General features: G+C 46.4%; 1 protein-coding gene across 1 annotated transcript in view; it reads left to right on the top strand.

Annotated features, from left to right (window-relative positions):
• LOC135886943 (adenosine deaminase-like) overlaps positions 1-16,138 on the top strand; it is a 42,284-nt gene extending 26,146 nt beyond the window's left edge. Inside the window, exons 7-12 of the mRNA XM_065414719.1 lie at positions 3,219-3,343; positions 10,537-10,608; positions 10,999-11,100; positions 13,661-13,728; positions 14,249-14,378; positions 15,566-16,138. Coding sequence (XP_065270791.1) covers positions 3,219-3,343; positions 10,537-10,608; positions 10,999-11,100; positions 13,661-13,728; positions 14,249-14,378; positions 15,566-15,670 — 602 coding nt within the window. The 3' untranslated portion in view covers positions 15,671-16,138. The remainder of the gene's footprint in view (positions 1-3,218; positions 3,344-10,536; positions 10,609-10,998; positions 11,101-13,660; positions 13,729-14,248; positions 14,379-15,565) is intronic.
• The last annotated feature ends 788 nt before the right edge of the window (positions 16,139-16,926 follow it).

The raw sequence follows: 16,926 nt of genomic DNA, 5'->3' as shown, positions 1-16,926 counted from the left end.
GTTTTGTCAACGAGAGATTAGATATTGGGTTGTTATCCCCCTTCTTCTTTCAGTTTCCTCTTGATTCCTTTTCCCAGAAAAGCCCCTTCTGCTTTCAGCTCTGTACAAAGCATTGCTCTGCGAAGTGAAGCATTCTGTGGGTACTGTGATGTCACTTTCTGGCTGGTTCCAGAGTTTCTCTGATCATCACGTGCCTATTCCAGTTCTCCAGCTCACTGACTCTGAATTATTGGAGAAGCTGAAGGTCCTTTCTTCCTTGCTGTGAGCTCAGGGTACCAGTTCAACTCAGTCTCAAGCTTCAAGGGTGAATGAGGATTTGGGCTGGGGGCTGCTTTGTTTCCAGCACAAACCGCATCTGTCTTTATTTTCAGGAGGAAGAGAACTTCCCCTTTCTAATCTCCCAGCCTGTGCTAGAGCTGATGGAACTGCAAAGTGGATTTTCCTGAAGGGTAGTGCAACGTTGTGTATTTAACACCCACGATCTGCAGTGGCAATTGCACTTGCAAAACAGCTGCCTGTTGGAAGGATGCTGCTGGCTATGAGCTGTTTGTCCAAAATTGTCAGCCCAAGGGCTGAATTGGCAGCTTTCAGTCCAAAAAATCTAGAATGGAAACAGATCCAGACTAGCGGCTGGTGTTTCTATAGTGAGTGGTCACTTCCATAAGTTCCTCTGTCTATTATCATAGACATCATGCTCAGCATGGTAGTGTGTAGACTCTTCTCTGAGCAGTTAAAGCGTGGATTGTTGATACTTGGGCAGATGCAGTCATTCTCTATTCTTCCCTCCTGTAACTGTGATCAGCCCGTATCTTCCACATATAGTTACAGAAGAGCCTTTCAGGTGCCATTCCAGGCTGTTTTTTTAAAGGGGCAATGAATGTGCGCCCACAAGGTTTGCCAGCTCATCTGTTTGCTCACATGCAAACTCTATAGTGTCTATGCCACAGAGCCCTTGTCCCTGAAAGCCAGGCTGTACTTTAGGTGCATTGTTAGAGGCCTTCAGAAAGTGTGTCCCCTGCTGTCTTAACTCTGAAGGTCCTTCAGAAAGACTAAATGAGATGACAGACACATCTAGAAAAGCCTCATGTTTCCTAATCAGTTACTGCTTCTACTTCCCTCTTTTTAGAATAGCTTTTCCCAACTTCTGCCCTCCTGCCGCTGCCACCGTCGGTGTTTCTGACCTGTGTTGAATTTAATCTTGGAGCCTACCACACCTTTGTGTCTGCCCTCCCCATTTTGTATTTTAGTTTAATATTTTTAGAAGTTTTCTCTGATTTCTCCCTTCCCCCAAGAAAAATTAAACAAACCCAAAGCGCATTGAGTAAGGGTTTTAAGAGGAAAGTGCTGTACTCCATCATGGTGTTGGCAGCATTACCAAATTAAATCTGCCAATTAGCCAGATGCCTGGACTTCCTGAATTCTTCACCTCTGGACTTTTCATCTTTTCCTTCATTATCTCATAAGAGATAGTGGCATTTTCTTCTGTCTCTAAAGCAGAACCACTTGTTTCCGTCCATTGGTATCATTGAAACTTGCTTATCTTCACAGCAGGCTGTCCATGCGCTTACACTTTCACTCAGAGAATCTGCATGGTTGTGTAGTCCTCAGAAAGTGGTTTATATGAGTCTTTTTTTAATTGCTTCCTATAAATCTAGACTTGGGGCAGGTCTACACTTACTTCCTGGTCCGGCCGTAAGCAATCGATCTTCTGGGATCGATTTATCGTGTCTTGTCTAGACGCAATAAATCGATCCCGGATCGATCCCGGAAGTGCCGGTACTCCAGCTCGGCGAGAGGAGTACGCGGCATCGACGGGGGAGCCTGCCTGCCGCGTCTGGACCCGCGGTAAGTTCGAACTAAGGTACTTCGAAGTCAGCTACGTTATTAACGTAGCTGAATTTGCGTACCTTAGTTCGAAGTGGGGGGTTAGTGTGGACCAGGCCTCAGAGAGGAATATTTACAAAGGGGTAAGCAGGGATCTCATCTGGCACCTCCAGATGCATTGCTGTGGAAGAAAAGGCCTTCACTCACCCCCCTCCATAGTCAAATGTGGCCTTGGGAATAGAATCCTGTCCCTTGATGCTCTTTTTCTTATGCTGCCCCTTTGTATGGAAAATATCATTTTCTCTACATATGTTAAAAGACAGAATGCCCCTGCTGCTCTGAGCAATGATTGCCCTGTGCCCAGCTAAAGGCTGTCTTGTTTTTATAGAGGTCTTGGTCTTCCCAGCTGCATGTAGGAGGGATGGTTTAGTCAGGTTAATTTTTTTATTTTTATGTTCATGTTACTGCCAGGTTAATGCCCTCAGTGAGTTGAAAACTAGCATGCAATGTATGGATCGTTCTTCTAAGGGTTTGTAAATGGTGCCTAGAGCTTGGGATGGGTGTTTGTTTGCGTCATTAGTACAAGCCTCACTACATAAATAACTAGCACACCCAACTGGGGATCGGGAGAGCTGGGTTCTAAATCCTGGCTTTTGTCCTGACCTGCTCTGTGACCTTGGGCAAATCACTTCGCTCCTCTGTGCCTCGGTCTTCTCATCAATAAAACAGGGATAATACTTTTACCCTCTTTTAGACTTAGCGCTATGGGATCTGTGGATGAAAAGAGTGCGATAGCAGCTAGCTCTTAGGATTATTATGTTTCTGCCATTGCACTTAATGCCCAGAGCGTAACCCTTCAATTTTAAACAGGATCTCTCTGCCCACCCCATCCCCACCCCTTTTGTCTGATCTGTAATAATGAGAAAGCAGGGGCTTGCAGCTGGGAGCCCCAGTAGATTGCATTACGCTGTGACTTTGCACTTTAGAATGTATGTGCCTGACTCATGGAGTTTTGCTCTCGTCAAGGGCTGTAATGATACTCCCCCTAGGCAGGCCTAATAACCAGGGCTAAAACCTGTCATGCCTACCAACTTTACAGGCAGTGAGCTCACTTGTTGGTGGGGCTCTTCCTCTCTGGCTCTGGTCTGTAAATCTGGCTCTAGGATTTTGTTGCTTTTTATAGTGCTTCAAACTTGGGGGAAATCCTGGAAATGAACTTAATTTTTCTGTTCATAAGAACGGCCATACTGGGTCGGACCAATGGTCCATCCGGCCCCAAATCCTGTCTTCCAATAGTGTCCAATGCCAGGTGAACAACCACATTGGTTTGGACAAGAGCTCAGGGGTGACCCTGGTGGAATGTTTTTCTTGAATCCTGCTGCTCTTCTTTCCAGGCTGGTCATTGGAGGTGGTGGAGCTGTGTAAGAAATACCAGAACAATACGGTGGTAGCCATAGACCTGGCTGGGGATGAGTTGTTGGTGGCTGAGACCTTCCCAGAGCATAGGAAGGCTTATGAGGTTTGTTCAATGAGCTTCTCCAAAAATCTTGCATCAAATTCTTTCTGGCAAGTAGTTCAAACCAAAAATGGTCTGTAGAACTTAAAAATCATGTCTTAAAATTACTAGAAGTGTTTTATTGGCATAGGAGAAATATTGCTTTTAATTTGGTTTTTAAATTAATTATAGAGTATATACATGATTTAAGTATAAAGAGATGTATTTATTTAAATGTGTTCTAGATGCATTTACAATTTTGATTCTGCAGCACTGAGCTAGTGCACAGAACCACAAAGTGAAATGGATGGTAAAATGATCCTGCATTCAGATCCACCTGGGTGCTCCAGTGACTGCATTGGGCTGCCTGCTTACGTTGCTTTGCAGGATCAGAACTCAATACCAAAGATGAAATTGGCTAGTCCCTCTTCACTGTCTCCAGCTGAGTAAAACGCAGAATCGAAATCAATCAGACAAAGAGTGTAAACATATGTTCAAAGTTTTTTCCATTGTAATAAACTAAGATGACGGTATTAGAAGAGATTTTGTTTCTTTTTAACTAGACCGTGTTACTTTACTGTAGCTTAAAAAGGAAGCCCCATGCAAATATCTCCCATCTGTATATAAGGATTTTACGACTCTAGTGGTGATTGTATTTTAAGAAGTTACATGATTGGCATAGGTCAGTGGGAGCTGAGGATGCTCAGGAACACAGCCTGAGAGGACACTGGATTTAAAAATAGTGCTGGGTGTCAGGTGATTGGTTGAGGTAAAATCAGGGATATCTAAGGGGTATACTGTTGTAGTTAATATTCCAACTGCCATCTGTGGTTGTCATGGGAATCATTACAAATGTCCTAATGTGAAGGCAAAAACTTGAGGGGGAGAGTTTGGAAGAAATATACTTCGTTTTGCATGACCGTGAGCATGTGTACTTTCACGATCGGTGTCTCCTTGCATAAATGCCCAGTGCCATTTTTTAAATCCGTGCGGTTTCTCACTTGCTATCATCTTTCAATTAAGCACTTATTGATAAGATATTACTTATGTAGCAGTTTCTTATCCTTTCTAACATGCTGAAGTTCTTTGTCATGAGCACTAATCAAGCAGTGTACCTTCATCTTGTGCACTTGTTTTACCTGCTTTATACAAGACTAATCAATGAGTTGCTTATCATGCTACATCCAGGTAGTTTAAAGGCTGATAAAACAGGATGGAAAATAACAGTTTATCAATTAATATCTAGCTTGCTATGCGTGGGGTCTCAAAGTCCAAATTTCTCAACCCAAAGGATTTGAATTGTTCTTGTCTGAAAGTCAGCGTCTCATTCAGACTCAGAGAAACACGAAAGGAACAAAAGTTCCAATTTGTCAGGCTTTCTCTGCCGGCATGAAAGTAGAATGCTCCCTTTCTAAATTGCCCTCACATTGAAGCTTCACACACCAACAGTAGCATGGATAATATGACTTATGAAATGAGAGGCTTATGATGAAGGGATCAGATGTCTGCCTTTGGTGTTCCCAGTTTTCAGTTGTGTTGCCATTTAGACTCTGGCTGAGAGGAGTCAATGATTGTCATTACAATTGAGGATAGTAGGGGGAGTTCTGTTTCTGAATTGCCTGCAGTAGGTTGTGGGGAGATAATGGGGAGAAACCATGTAAAGATCTTGAAGCTGTGACTTTAGATAATTAGCTGGTGCTAATCTCCTAGGTAAGTGATGTTATAAACCAAAGAAGCATGCAGAGAGAAATGGACAATCTCCTTGGTTGGGAAGTTCTGGGTTATTTAGAGCCAGAGGAGGCTGTTTTGAGGGGATATCTTTACAGCAATCGGGGGGTATGATTGCAGTTCATGTAGACATACCTGAGCTAAGCTTTAATCCAGCTATCTCAGATCGTGGAGCAGTGAAGGTGTGAGAGCACGTGCTTTGGTGTGGACTGTAGAGACCTGCCTGTAACCCTGTGTCATTCTTGGGCAGCTACCCCACTCTGTAGCGTGCGCTGCTGCAGCTTCACTGCTCTGGAACCTGAGCTAGCTAGATTAAATCTAGCTCCCGTATGTCTTCCCGAGCTCCAGTTGCACCTGTGATTGCGGTGTAGACACACCCTGAGAGTGGAGGTGGGGGAGGTATTCCTGGCTTCCCTCCTCCCCAGCGCACCCCCCCACACCCACAGAAATCTCTGCCCATCTCGCTGTTTTCTAATCCACATAGTGCACCAAAGGGGGATACGTAAATGAACAATAAAAGCGAGCAGACACATTGGATCTTAATGAAAGAGCAAGTAACTGGAACTGATGGAATGGAAGGTGCCTTGTGGGGTTGGAGGTAGAATCTTGGAAAGCAGCAGTTGTCTCTGCAATTGTCTCTGTGCAATACGCCACCCCTTACCCCCCGACCGTGCCACTCTTTGATCACAGACGTTAGAGGAGATAAACATAGTTGTTTTCTCTGAAAGATCCTCCTGCAAGCTGCAGATCAGGTTAATTTGCTTCATGCATGTGACCTTGGTAAGGGAGCTGGCAAAATGATGGGAATTGGGCAGGCAGGGAGACTCGCTCTGGGGTCATTGCCCTGAGAGCTGGCCTGTGCATTTAACACACGTTGGAAACAAAATAGTGTTTAAAACAAAATGTTGTTTATCTTTAAGACATCTGGCTTCAGAGCCACCTCCTGCAGTCCTGGCACAGTCAAAGCTCCCACAGACTTCAGCAGGAGTTTTGCCTGAGCACGGAATTTTTGTCTTAAATTGCTGACTCTGGGTTCTCTGAAACATTACTCAGAGCCCTAACCTGAAGGCCCTGCCATGCTTCATTGAAGTCAATGGCAAAACTCTAATTGACTCTTACTTCATCAAACATAGGGATCAGTAGGAGGAACATTGCGCTCTGATAGTTCAGAGCCCAGTCCAAAGCCCGCTGGAGTCATTCCATAGATATGGGGTTTGGATTAATCTGTTCATCCTCAGAACTCCCCAAATTAGCAGTTTCTGACACGAGTGAAAGGCCAGTGTGAAGGGAAAGGCTGGTAAGCTTAGCCCTGACTGACTAGTCAGCCTTCGGGATAACTGTCTGAGTCCCTGTTCTGTGCAGGACATATGACAAGTGTGTGTTAAAACAAAGCTATCGCTGCAGACACAGGGAGTCTCGATTTAATTTCAAAATTTAGACGCAACTAGGCTTTTCTTATTAACATACCAAGCGGAGCCGTCTCTTACCCAGTAGTTCAGAGCGGAGCCTGGATATGCAGTGGCTGCAAACCAATGGAAAATTCACAAAGCACATGAAAAATTCAGTAATACAAAACAGCTACAGCAACCTGTGTGTGTGTGAGTGAGACTGATGAAAGGTGCCAAGCTAAGAGCTTCCGAGACAGCAGGCCCTCCTCTCTAGAACAGATACAGCACAGGCCACAGCAGTGGGAGCTTCTCCCCTTCCCCGTCACCTCAGCCAGCGTGCCTCAAGGGGAGGAGAGGACAGGTTGGTCTTCAAGCCTCAGTTAGTCCTTGGGATAGTTGTAGTTGTGGGGGTGTTTGTGTGATGTGGACACCAGGGACTGGACTGAGACTCACCAAACTCGCTGCATGTGGGCTATGAATAACTGCCAGCTGGTGACTGCTTTCATTGCCTAGTGCTGGCTGGGCTTCCCAGACACTCACTGTGACGTTGTGCAGTCTACATGGTTTTATAAAAACATGATAATAAGTGAATATAATGTAACTGGGATAGTTTTATTAAAAAATTGATAATAAGTGACTATAATGCAAATGGGATATGCTTTGTGCAAAAGGTCTCTTGTAAGGTATCATTACAAAGCTCATAAGCTACTGAGTGTGATCATCCTATTTGTAGAAATGTACCACTCTTGTATCTAAAACTAGAAATATAAAATGTAACTCTGAGGGCCTATTGTAATTATGTAAAGTGTGGGCCATTAATGATGGTTTGGAATCTTGATGACTCCCATTGTCTGCAGATGGCTGTTTACCTGTGAGTCTCCCTGTATATGTGTGTGCTGGCAAGTGAGTAATGAAGTCTTGCAGTGACATGTGATCATGTCACCTGAACTGGAATCCATCTTTAACCTGGTGCTTTTTCAGTGAGGGGAGGGGGTGGAAACCCAGAGGAACAAAGGGTTCCCGCCTTATGCAAAAGATATATAAAGGGGTGGAAGAGAACAGAGAGGGGAGGAGCCATCATGGAGAATCCCCTAGATAACACCTAAGCTGGAACAAAAGCTGTACCAGGGGAAAGAATTGTGCCCAGGCCTGGAAGGTGTCCAGTCTGAGAAAAACTTACTGAAGCATCTCTGAGGGTGAGATTATCTGTATTTAGTTTGATTAGGCATAGATTTGCGCATTTTATTTTATTTTGCTTGTGACTTACTTTGTTCTGTCTGTTACTACTTGGAACCACTTAAATCCTACTGTCTGTATTTAATAAAATCACTGTTTATTTAGTAACTTACTCAGAGTATGTATTAATACCTGGGGGAGCAAACAACTGTGCATATCTCTCTATCAGTGTTATAGAGGGCGAACAATTTATGAGTTTGCCCTGCATAAGCTTTATGCAGGGTAAAACGGATTTATCTGGGTTTAGACCCCATTGGGAGTTGGGCATCTGAGTGCTAAAGACAAGCACACTCCTGTGAGCTGGTTTTCAGGTAAACTTGCAGCTTTGGGACAAGTGATTCAGACCCTGAGTCTTTGTTAGAGCAGACTGGAGTGTCTGGCTCAGCAAGACAGGGTGCTGGAATCCTGAGCTGGCAGGGAAAACAGAAGCAGGGGTAGTCTTGGCACATTGGGTGGCAGCTCCCAAGGGGGTTTCTGTGATCCAACCCGTCACAGTGGCGTAGTCGAGCAGGATCTGTGCACAGCTGATTGCTTTGAGATACTGGTAGTGATTTTAAGTGAGTTTTAAGTGTGGTGGCTGGAGAACAGACAAAGTGGTTACTGGTTTGTTATTTTCTGTTTGCTTATTTCGGGAAAGGGAATTAGGGACAGAAAAGGAAGCAAAATAAGTAAGAATGAAGATCAAAAGAAGCTAAAACTACACAAGTTGCAAATTGCCCAGAAAGACTGAACAATGGGCGCTGGGAATGTCTCTGTTAACTAAGAAGCCCCTGAGCTGAGTACATCTCAGTTTCAGTGAACTGCAGATGGGTGTGGCCCAACCTCTGTCTGTGCTGAAGCTGACTGGAGTGTCTAACCTAGCAAGACAGGAGGGGAGGGGTGCCTGTTCTGGCAGGAGGGTGTTCTCTGTGGTATCCCAGCTCGTCAAGTGATGGTCTCAAGGAAAGACAAATGGAAATTGATATACAATTTGCCTGGGAAAAGGCTGACCTGGAAAAAGAAAAGGCTGCCCACCAACCTGGACTTAAGAGACAAAGCAATTAAGACCCAGAAGCATGACCTGGCTGTAATGGAGTGGAAGAGGTGCACAGAGACATGTATCCTGGAGCTGGAAATTGGGGTCCTGGTGACTGCTGCGGTGGGAACAAACCCCAAGGACTCTAGCTGGAAGCAAACCCAACCTGAGTGAAAGGGGGGGGATTTTGCTGGCCAGCGAAAGGTCCCTCATAGCTGATAGCTGTGAGCCTACAGCTGGATCAGGGTCTCTTTCCCTTTTGGGGGACACAGGAGTGTCTGCCCCATAGGGGAGCCCAAAAACGAATTTTAGGTATACTGCCTCCGCCATGGTCAGTGTCCAAGTCTCTGGCAGTAAGTTCAGGAGGAGGGTGTGACGTTGTGCAGTCTACATGGTTTTATAAAAACATGATAATAAGTGAATATAATGTAACTGGGATAGTTTTATTAAAAAATTGATAATAAGTGACTATAATGCAAATGGGATATGCTTTGTGCAAAAGGTCTCTTGTAAGGTATCATTACAAAGCTCATAAGCTACTGAGTGTGATCATCCTATTTGTAGAAATGTACCACTCTTGTATCTAAAACTAGAAATATAAAATGTAACTCTGAGGGCCTATTGTAATTATGTAAAGTGTGGGCCATTAATGATGGTTTGGAATCTTGATGACTCCCATTGTCTGCAGATGGCTGTTTACCTGTGAGTCTCCCTGTATATGTGTGTGCTGGCAAGTGAGTAATGAAGTCTTGCAGTGACATGTGATCATGTCACCTGAACTGGAATCCATCTTTAACCTGGTGCTTTTTCAGTGAGGGGAGGGGGTGGAAACCCAGAGGAACAAAGGGTTCCCGCCTTATGCAAAAGATATATAAAGGGGTGGAAGAGAACAGAGAGGGGAGGAGCCATCATGGAGAATCCCCTAGATAACACCTAAGCTGGAACAAAAGCTGTACCAGGGGAAAGAATTGTGCCCAGGCCTGGAAGGTGTCCAGTCTGAGAAAAACTTACTGAAGCATCTCTGAGGGTGAGATTATCTGTATTTAGTTTGATTAGGCATAGATTTGCGCATTTTATTTTATTTTGCTTGTGACTTACTTTGTTCTGTCTGTTACTACTTGGAACCACTTAAATCCTACTGTCTGTATTTAATAAAATCACTGTTTATTTAGTAACTTACTCAGAGTATGTATTAATACCTGGGGGAGCAAACAACTGTGCATATCTCTCTATCAGTGTTATAGAGGGCGAACAATTTATGAGTTTGCCCTGCATAAGCTTTATGCAGGGTAAAACGGATTTATCTGGGTTTAGACCCCATTGGGAGTTGGGCATCTGAGTGCTAAAGACAAGCACACTCCTGTGAGCTGGTTTTCAGGTAAACTTGCAGCTTTGGGACAAGTGATTCAGACCCTGAGTCTTTGTTAGAGCAGACTGGAGTGTCTGGCTCAGCAAGACAGGGTGCTGGAATCCTGAGCTGGCAGGGAAAACAGAAGCAGGGGTAGTCTTGGCACATTGGGTGGCAGCTCCCAAGGGGGTTTCTGTGATCCAACCCGTCACACTCACCTACCCAGCTCCTACGCTGTCTGAAATTGGTAATTGATTTTCTTCTCGTTTTGATTGTGGTGCTCCAGTCGTTACTCCTGGGGTTGGAGCGCTTGGCTGCTCTAGAGCTCTCAGCCTAATGGTCTGTTGAAAGCATTCGCTGTGTCTTGAAGGCAGAGAGTAGTCGATGGTGGGGCTGCTGTCCTGATAATTTGTTCACATCCCTTCCCCCCCCGCCCCCGCCTCTGTGTCTCCCTAAACTCACAGCAGCGTTTTCACTCTTTACTTCATGTGGGCTTTTCCAGGAAGCTGAAAGATGTGGCATTCATCGCACTTGCCATGCTGGGGAGGTTGGGTCACCGTCTGTCATCAAGGAGGTAAGAAACCCCAGGGCAGGGCAGTGGAATAAGTTACAGCAGAGCTGCAGAATACTCTGTATTGTAATGCAGGAAACAAAGGTAGCTAGGGCCAAATCCTGGCCCAGCACTCAGTAGCCTCTGGGAGCTAAATCCCCCCATTGCTCTAAGGGAGCAAAGTCTGTGCATCATACAAAGAGGGAGCCGGAGATGGAGCCTCATATAGCGCTCGGAAGGAGCAGGCCCTCCTAGGAGTTGGGCCCCCATGTCATGCAGGCAGTGGATTGGAGTCCTGGTATGGGGCTTGGAGGGCTCAGGAGCTCCTGTGGGCCTGCCTGATCCTCTGGGGAGCAGGAGTCAGGCCCTTCCACAGAGCTAAGAGAGACTTTACATGTTTTCTATTCTCTACAGGCAATCAATGTTCTGAAGACAGAACGGATCGGCCATGGCTACCATGTCCTGGAAGACCCAGCCCTTTATAGGGAGCTGTTGAGTAGGAAGATGCATTTTGAGGTAATGACTAATTCTGCAGGGGTGGCAGTTGTGTAATATTTGCCTTGTTCTGACTGAGAGTGAGAGATCTGCCCTCGTTTGGGTTGCATGACAAGTCAGCACTTTGGATAATGAGCATGGACATAAATGCCTTTACTATAGGGGTGAAATTGCTGCCACCTGGAGTCCAAGTGCTGACAGCATTTGGAGTGAAATCGGCCCACCACACCACAGTTTGTATTTAGCTGAGGCTCTTGATGGAAACCAGACATACAAGGCTCTAGCATTTGGCTGACTGGGCTGGTGAGGGGATACAAGTTTGGATCCCTCTCTGTGCTGAGTGCCAGAGGTCACGTCATGCTCAGCCTTGGGGAAAGGGAGCCATGTTTATCTAGACCATCTTCAGCTGATGCTTGGAGCAGTACTGGCTGTCTGAGTTGAGAGATGGCTTTACCTCTTCCCAGGCAGAAGGTGAGTGGCCAGGGTGTTAGACTCACAGGAGTCACCAGGATGGATTAACTCTCCTGTGGGCCCTGGGCTATTAGATTTTGTGGGGCCCCTGTATACAAGTCTTTTTCCTAATTTAAAACAAAATGATCACAATTATGGCATCGAGGCTATTAACGCTATACTAAACTTGCCTTTTAATTAACATAAAGCCATTCTGTGGTTACATTTCAGTCTTAAAACATGTAGAATATAGTTAAGTTAATTCAAAATAGCTGTTCTAAGGTAAGAAGTAGGGTGTTATATTAGTTTCTTTCTGGGAGGGAGTTTGGGTGCAGGAGGGGGCGCCAGGCTGGGGCAGAGTGTTGGGCAGGGGTCCTGGGCAAGGTGGGGCGGGGGTGGCTCTGGGCCCCCAGAAGGGGCGGGTCTGACTTCCCCAGCCAGACCTTCAGTGCTGCCCGGCCCGTGCCGCCCAGGGCTCTGGCCTCAGTTTAAAGGGCCTGGGGCTCTGGGCTATATTTGTCAAAATAACACTATATAATCATGCCAGTTTCAATTATTTTAGTAATTTATTTCAAAATACCTGTCAGCACCTATGTCTGTAACAATACAGACAACATAGAAATTCCCCGCGGAGTAGAGAATTAAAGAAACCCCTACGACAACCCAGTTCCTGTTTCTCTGCCCCTTCGCCCCCAGAGCCCAGTCATGGGGCGTCCCCCCAGAGCCCAGCTGCGAGGCCCCCTTAGTGCAGTCACCTGCACCCCCTCCGCCCCATAGCCCAGCCCACATCCCCTACCCCTCAGAGCCCAGGGATCCAGAGGGAGAAACCACCTGATTCTGTACGCTGCCTCCTTCCTGTGGGTCCTGCTGAGAACTGCAGCTGTGGGAAACCCTCCAGCTCCCTCCTGCTCCCCCCGGCAGTGTCTTCTATTTGTGAGCTGGGCTCTGCCGAGTCCAGCGGCCCCTAGGGGTATCCAGCAGCTCTGCAGCCCATTTCTATGCGGCGGGGTGGGGGCAGGGAAGGAAATTCTGCACGCACAACATTAATTTCTGTGCAAATTCTGCATTGCGCAGTGGTGCAGAATTCCCCCAGGATATTTAGTGTAAACTAACCAATAGATCCATCCTGAGCAGATGGCTGTGGAAGAGGTGAAAGTAAGCCGGTCCGGTCCGATACGGTGTACCGGCAAGAGCCAGTACGCCGTGCCGGACTGCACCGGCTTCTGCGGTGGGGATTTAAAGGGCTCTGGGCTCCCCGCAGAGCCCTTTAAATCCCGCCCGCAGGTCCGGCAGCCGGGCTGGGGCCGGGATTTAAAGGGCTCGGAGCTTCCGCCGCTGTGGGGAGCCCAGAGCCCTTTAAATCCCGCCCGCAGGTCCGGCAGCCGGGCTGGGGCCGGGATTTAAAGGGCTCGGAGCTCCCGCCGCTGTGGGGAGCCCAGAGCCCTTTAAATCCCTCCCGCAGCTCCGGCGGCTGGGCTGGGGCCGGGATTTAAAGGGCTCGGAGCTCCACAGCAGCCGGAGCCCCGGGCCCTTTAATTTGCCCCTGAGCCCCGGGGGCTCCCAGCCACCTCTGCAGCTGGGAGCCCGGGGTTGATTTAAAGGCCCTGGGGCTCCCAGCCACAGCCGGTGCCCCAGGGCCTTTAAATCTTGAGAGGCCCCGCCTCTTCCGGTCGAGGCCACGCCTCTTCCGGATGAGCCACGCCCCCCTCAGGACTCGGGCAGTACCAGTAAGTCCTGTAAGTTACTTTCACAGCTGGGCTGTGGTCACTTTCCTAGCCAAGGTTTAATTTACACATGGCAATATCATAGGTCACTGCTCCCTCCAATGGGGGTTGTTCTACCAGAATGGCTGGGGTGGGGTGGGAATGACAAGGGGCTTCTGCACATGGGCAGAAACACGTAGCAAAAAAAAACCAAAAAGCGTTCAAAAATGTTTATATCCAGCTAGCATGGGAGTAAATGCTCGTTGCAGAGGCTGGGATTTGACGATCATTATTGTTTGCACCGAGCTGTAAATCTACATGGTGCTTTTCAGGCCCAGCCCCTGCCTGGAGAGCACCAAAACTTGTCTCTCTGTGCAGCATTATTATGGAAGAGACTGACTCTGCCTTTTCCCCCCCTACACATATAGACATGTCTTTTGTGCAGTGTCCTCACCGGAGCATGTGATCCAGACTTTAGGAAACACCCAGTAATTCAGTAAGACGTTTAAATATATTATTTTCAAGTAATTAACTCAGACTTCACTTATGTATAGCAGCCTTATTACTTCACATGAAGCAAGTTCTAACCATTTGTCAGAGTATTGTGCATCAGCTAAGGGACCAGTTCAGAGGAGCTGTAACAAATATGCTGATAGATTTTTATCCTTAAGGAGAGCTTTCTGCCCGCCTCAGGCCCCTGTTCTGAGCTGACAAGGGGCTAAGCCCTGGATTGCAATGCATTGCTATCTGGCTCTGGAGTGGATAGTGGGGCTGGGCACTTTGAACATCTGTCCAACAAATGGTTTGTTGTTGTATTTAAAAAGTAGGAGGGTGAATAGCAACGTGACGTTTTGGAATGCAAACTATAACTTTGATAGGAATTTGTTTATCTAGCTGGATACAAAGTAACCAAACTGGGTGGAAAACTGTGGGGGGGTTTTCAGTGTATTTTACACTTGGAAAAACACAAACTATGCGAACTCTAATATTTGTCCCTCTTTAAATTGTTTTCCCAGGTTTATGAATGATAAAGCCAATTACTCCCTGAACTCTGATGGCCCGCTCATTTTGAACTCTACAATTGAGACTGATTACAAAATAGCTAAGCAGTTCCTGGGCTTCACTGAAGAGGAGTTCAAGAGAGTGGTAAGTTGTCGTGGGATGTTCTGTGCAAAGTTGCGTGTTGGAGCCTAACGTGATCCATCATTTCTGAGATAAATCTAATTTTTAAACATGAAACCGGAAGAGAGTTCAGTGGAGTTAAAACTGTGGGGAGAAAAAGCTGAATTATGTGGGGCACAACAGCAGTTTTCAACAGGAGCGTGCAATTAGCCCAGTGTAACTGATATGCAAACCAATTGGCTACAAAGTGGCCATTTCCTTTTGCCATTATTTACAGGGTCACATGGTGTCCGTCGTATTTTTGCATGCAGATGGGCATGTGCAGTGTCCTGAAAATCTAATAATTCTGTTTTTCATCTGCCTTGTACCTAAAATAAAGGGACCGAAAAAGAGTCTGATAGAATTTCACTTGTTTGTGGGTAACCTCTGATGCTTTCCTGTTTCCCCGTTAGAGGTGCACTGGGTTGAAAGGAGATGTGTACTGTCCAGGCATTCATGCATCCTACCATAGCTTGGAAACCAGCTGATTTCCTTTGTGTGTTTTGGAGCTGAATTTGCAGAATACAGCTTTGCAGGAGAAAGCACCAGGCCTGTATCAGGGGCCTCATTTAAGGAGCAAGAGTCTGTCTTCCTGGAGAGTAGACTTATGCTTTAGTCCTTCCTTCCAGCTGTAGAAAGCTCTGATCTTTATGCCGTTAAATCCATGGGCAGTTTTGCTACAGGCTCCTGCAGAAGATGAGCTGTTCCTTTCTGTTTAATGAAAGGAAGCTTATAAATTAAGGAGAGAGACATTTCTGTAAATTGTTAAGGGAAGCCAGTAGTGAACTTAGTTACAACAGCAGCATATCAGGCAGGGCCTGATCCAAAGCGCATTGAAGTCAATGAGAGTCTTTCCCTTGACTTTAATAGGCTTTGGATCAGGCCCCTGAACTGCACATCCTGGAACCCGATAAAGGAATTTAAGACACATTGTTTATCTCTTGCTTTTTTTAAGCCCCTTACAAACACTGGGTAGGAGCAGGTTCCTTTGAAAACTGAGGCTGCTGAAAAGAGCTCAAGAGTAGCAGTGCTAACAAAAGTGCTCATTTGACTTACACCAACTCACTCACTAGCTCACACTCACTGATGCACAAAGATTTGTGCACGCACAACCCCACACTCACACGTGTGGGTATTACCCAGCTATAGCTGTATTTTTTTTTCCCTCCCAGAACATCAATGCCGCTAAGTCCAGTTTCCTGCCTAAGAAAGAAAAGAAGGAGCTTCTCAGTAAGCTGTATGAAGCCTACGGGATGGTCCCGAACAACCCATCCTAATCCTGCTTCTACCAGCCGGCCAGGTGCATTCATCTCTCCCCATGTGTGCTCGACTCCTCTTTGTTTTAGTGGGAGCATAGGAGGAGGAGATGCCATGGCACCAATGCATAATACTGGTATTATTATGCTGAGCTTTACAGTCCAAGGCATACACTATAAAGCAGTATTTCCATGGTTCCTACCATATATACCTACCTACAACACCCACGTACTAAATAGATATCTGATTTCCTATATTTGTGACTCTCAAATGTACAGGTGGAGTTTTCTGGTCTGATTCCATTGTGGCTTATGCCAGTTTTACATCCTGGTGTAAATGAGAGCAAAATAAGGCCCTGTTTCTTTGTGGTGGTGGTAACAACACTTTTATGTGACTTTTTGGTGCTCTAGTTCCATTGCTGATCTACCTTAGTCCCTCTCTGCACTACAAAAGTAATCATGTTGAGCAGCAGCTGTGGTCAAACCATGGTAGAAGACAGGTTTTTTCCCCCCCACCTTGCTTGTGTGCGTCGGACTGGGTGAAATTATTTCAGCAAATAGTTTATTTGCTGAAAAATGCAGCTTTAGTCTACTGATCAGACCTGACTGGACCAGGACCCAAGCTGAGCACAGCTAACCCGAGAGTGTCAAGTCTTTTTCGGAATGGACCTCCTGAACCAGTCCCCATCTGCATCATCACCGCCACCACCTTGTCCTTAGGGCTCAGCCTGGTAGGAGTTGGCCACTCCCGACTCCTCCTCTCTGGTCACCTCCTGCCCATGGTGATGCCTGCATGTCCCCCTGCCAGCTGCCCCCACCTCGCTGCGCTGAGTGTGCTGTGAAGTGGGAGGTATTGCAACTTGTCAGCACGCCCAACCCAGAGGGTCAGGTTTTTTCAGATCTGACCCTGACAGACCTACTCTTCTTCCTTATGAGGAAGAAAGAATTGAACGTGGGTCTCACACATTGCAGGAGACCACCCTACCCATTGGGCTATGGGATATTCTGGTGTGGGGCTTTCTCCCTCTCCCCTGTGAAAGCTGTTCTACTGTATGTAAATAATTAAATAGTCATTAGAGCTGGGACTTCAACTTGGGTCTCCCACATGCTAGGTGAGTGCCCTAACCACCAGGCTATTAAGTCATTTTCACTTTCTTCCTAGCCCAGTGACTCTTCATTGTCATTCAAAGTGGCAGTTCATAGTCATTCATGGAGACATTGAAAGTAAGTGAGAATGACTCTATATCCTGATGGGTAGGGCACTTTGCTGCAGTGCA

This window comes from Emys orbicularis, chromosome 12, assembly GCF_028017835.1.
Source record: "Emys orbicularis isolate rEmyOrb1 chromosome 12, rEmyOrb1.hap1, whole genome shotgun sequence".
NCBI classification, from domain to species: Eukaryota; Metazoa; Chordata; order Testudines; family Emydidae; genus Emys; species Emys orbicularis.
Note: the sequence above shows the minus strand (reverse complement) of the source record. Positions and strands in the feature narration are given on the sequence as shown.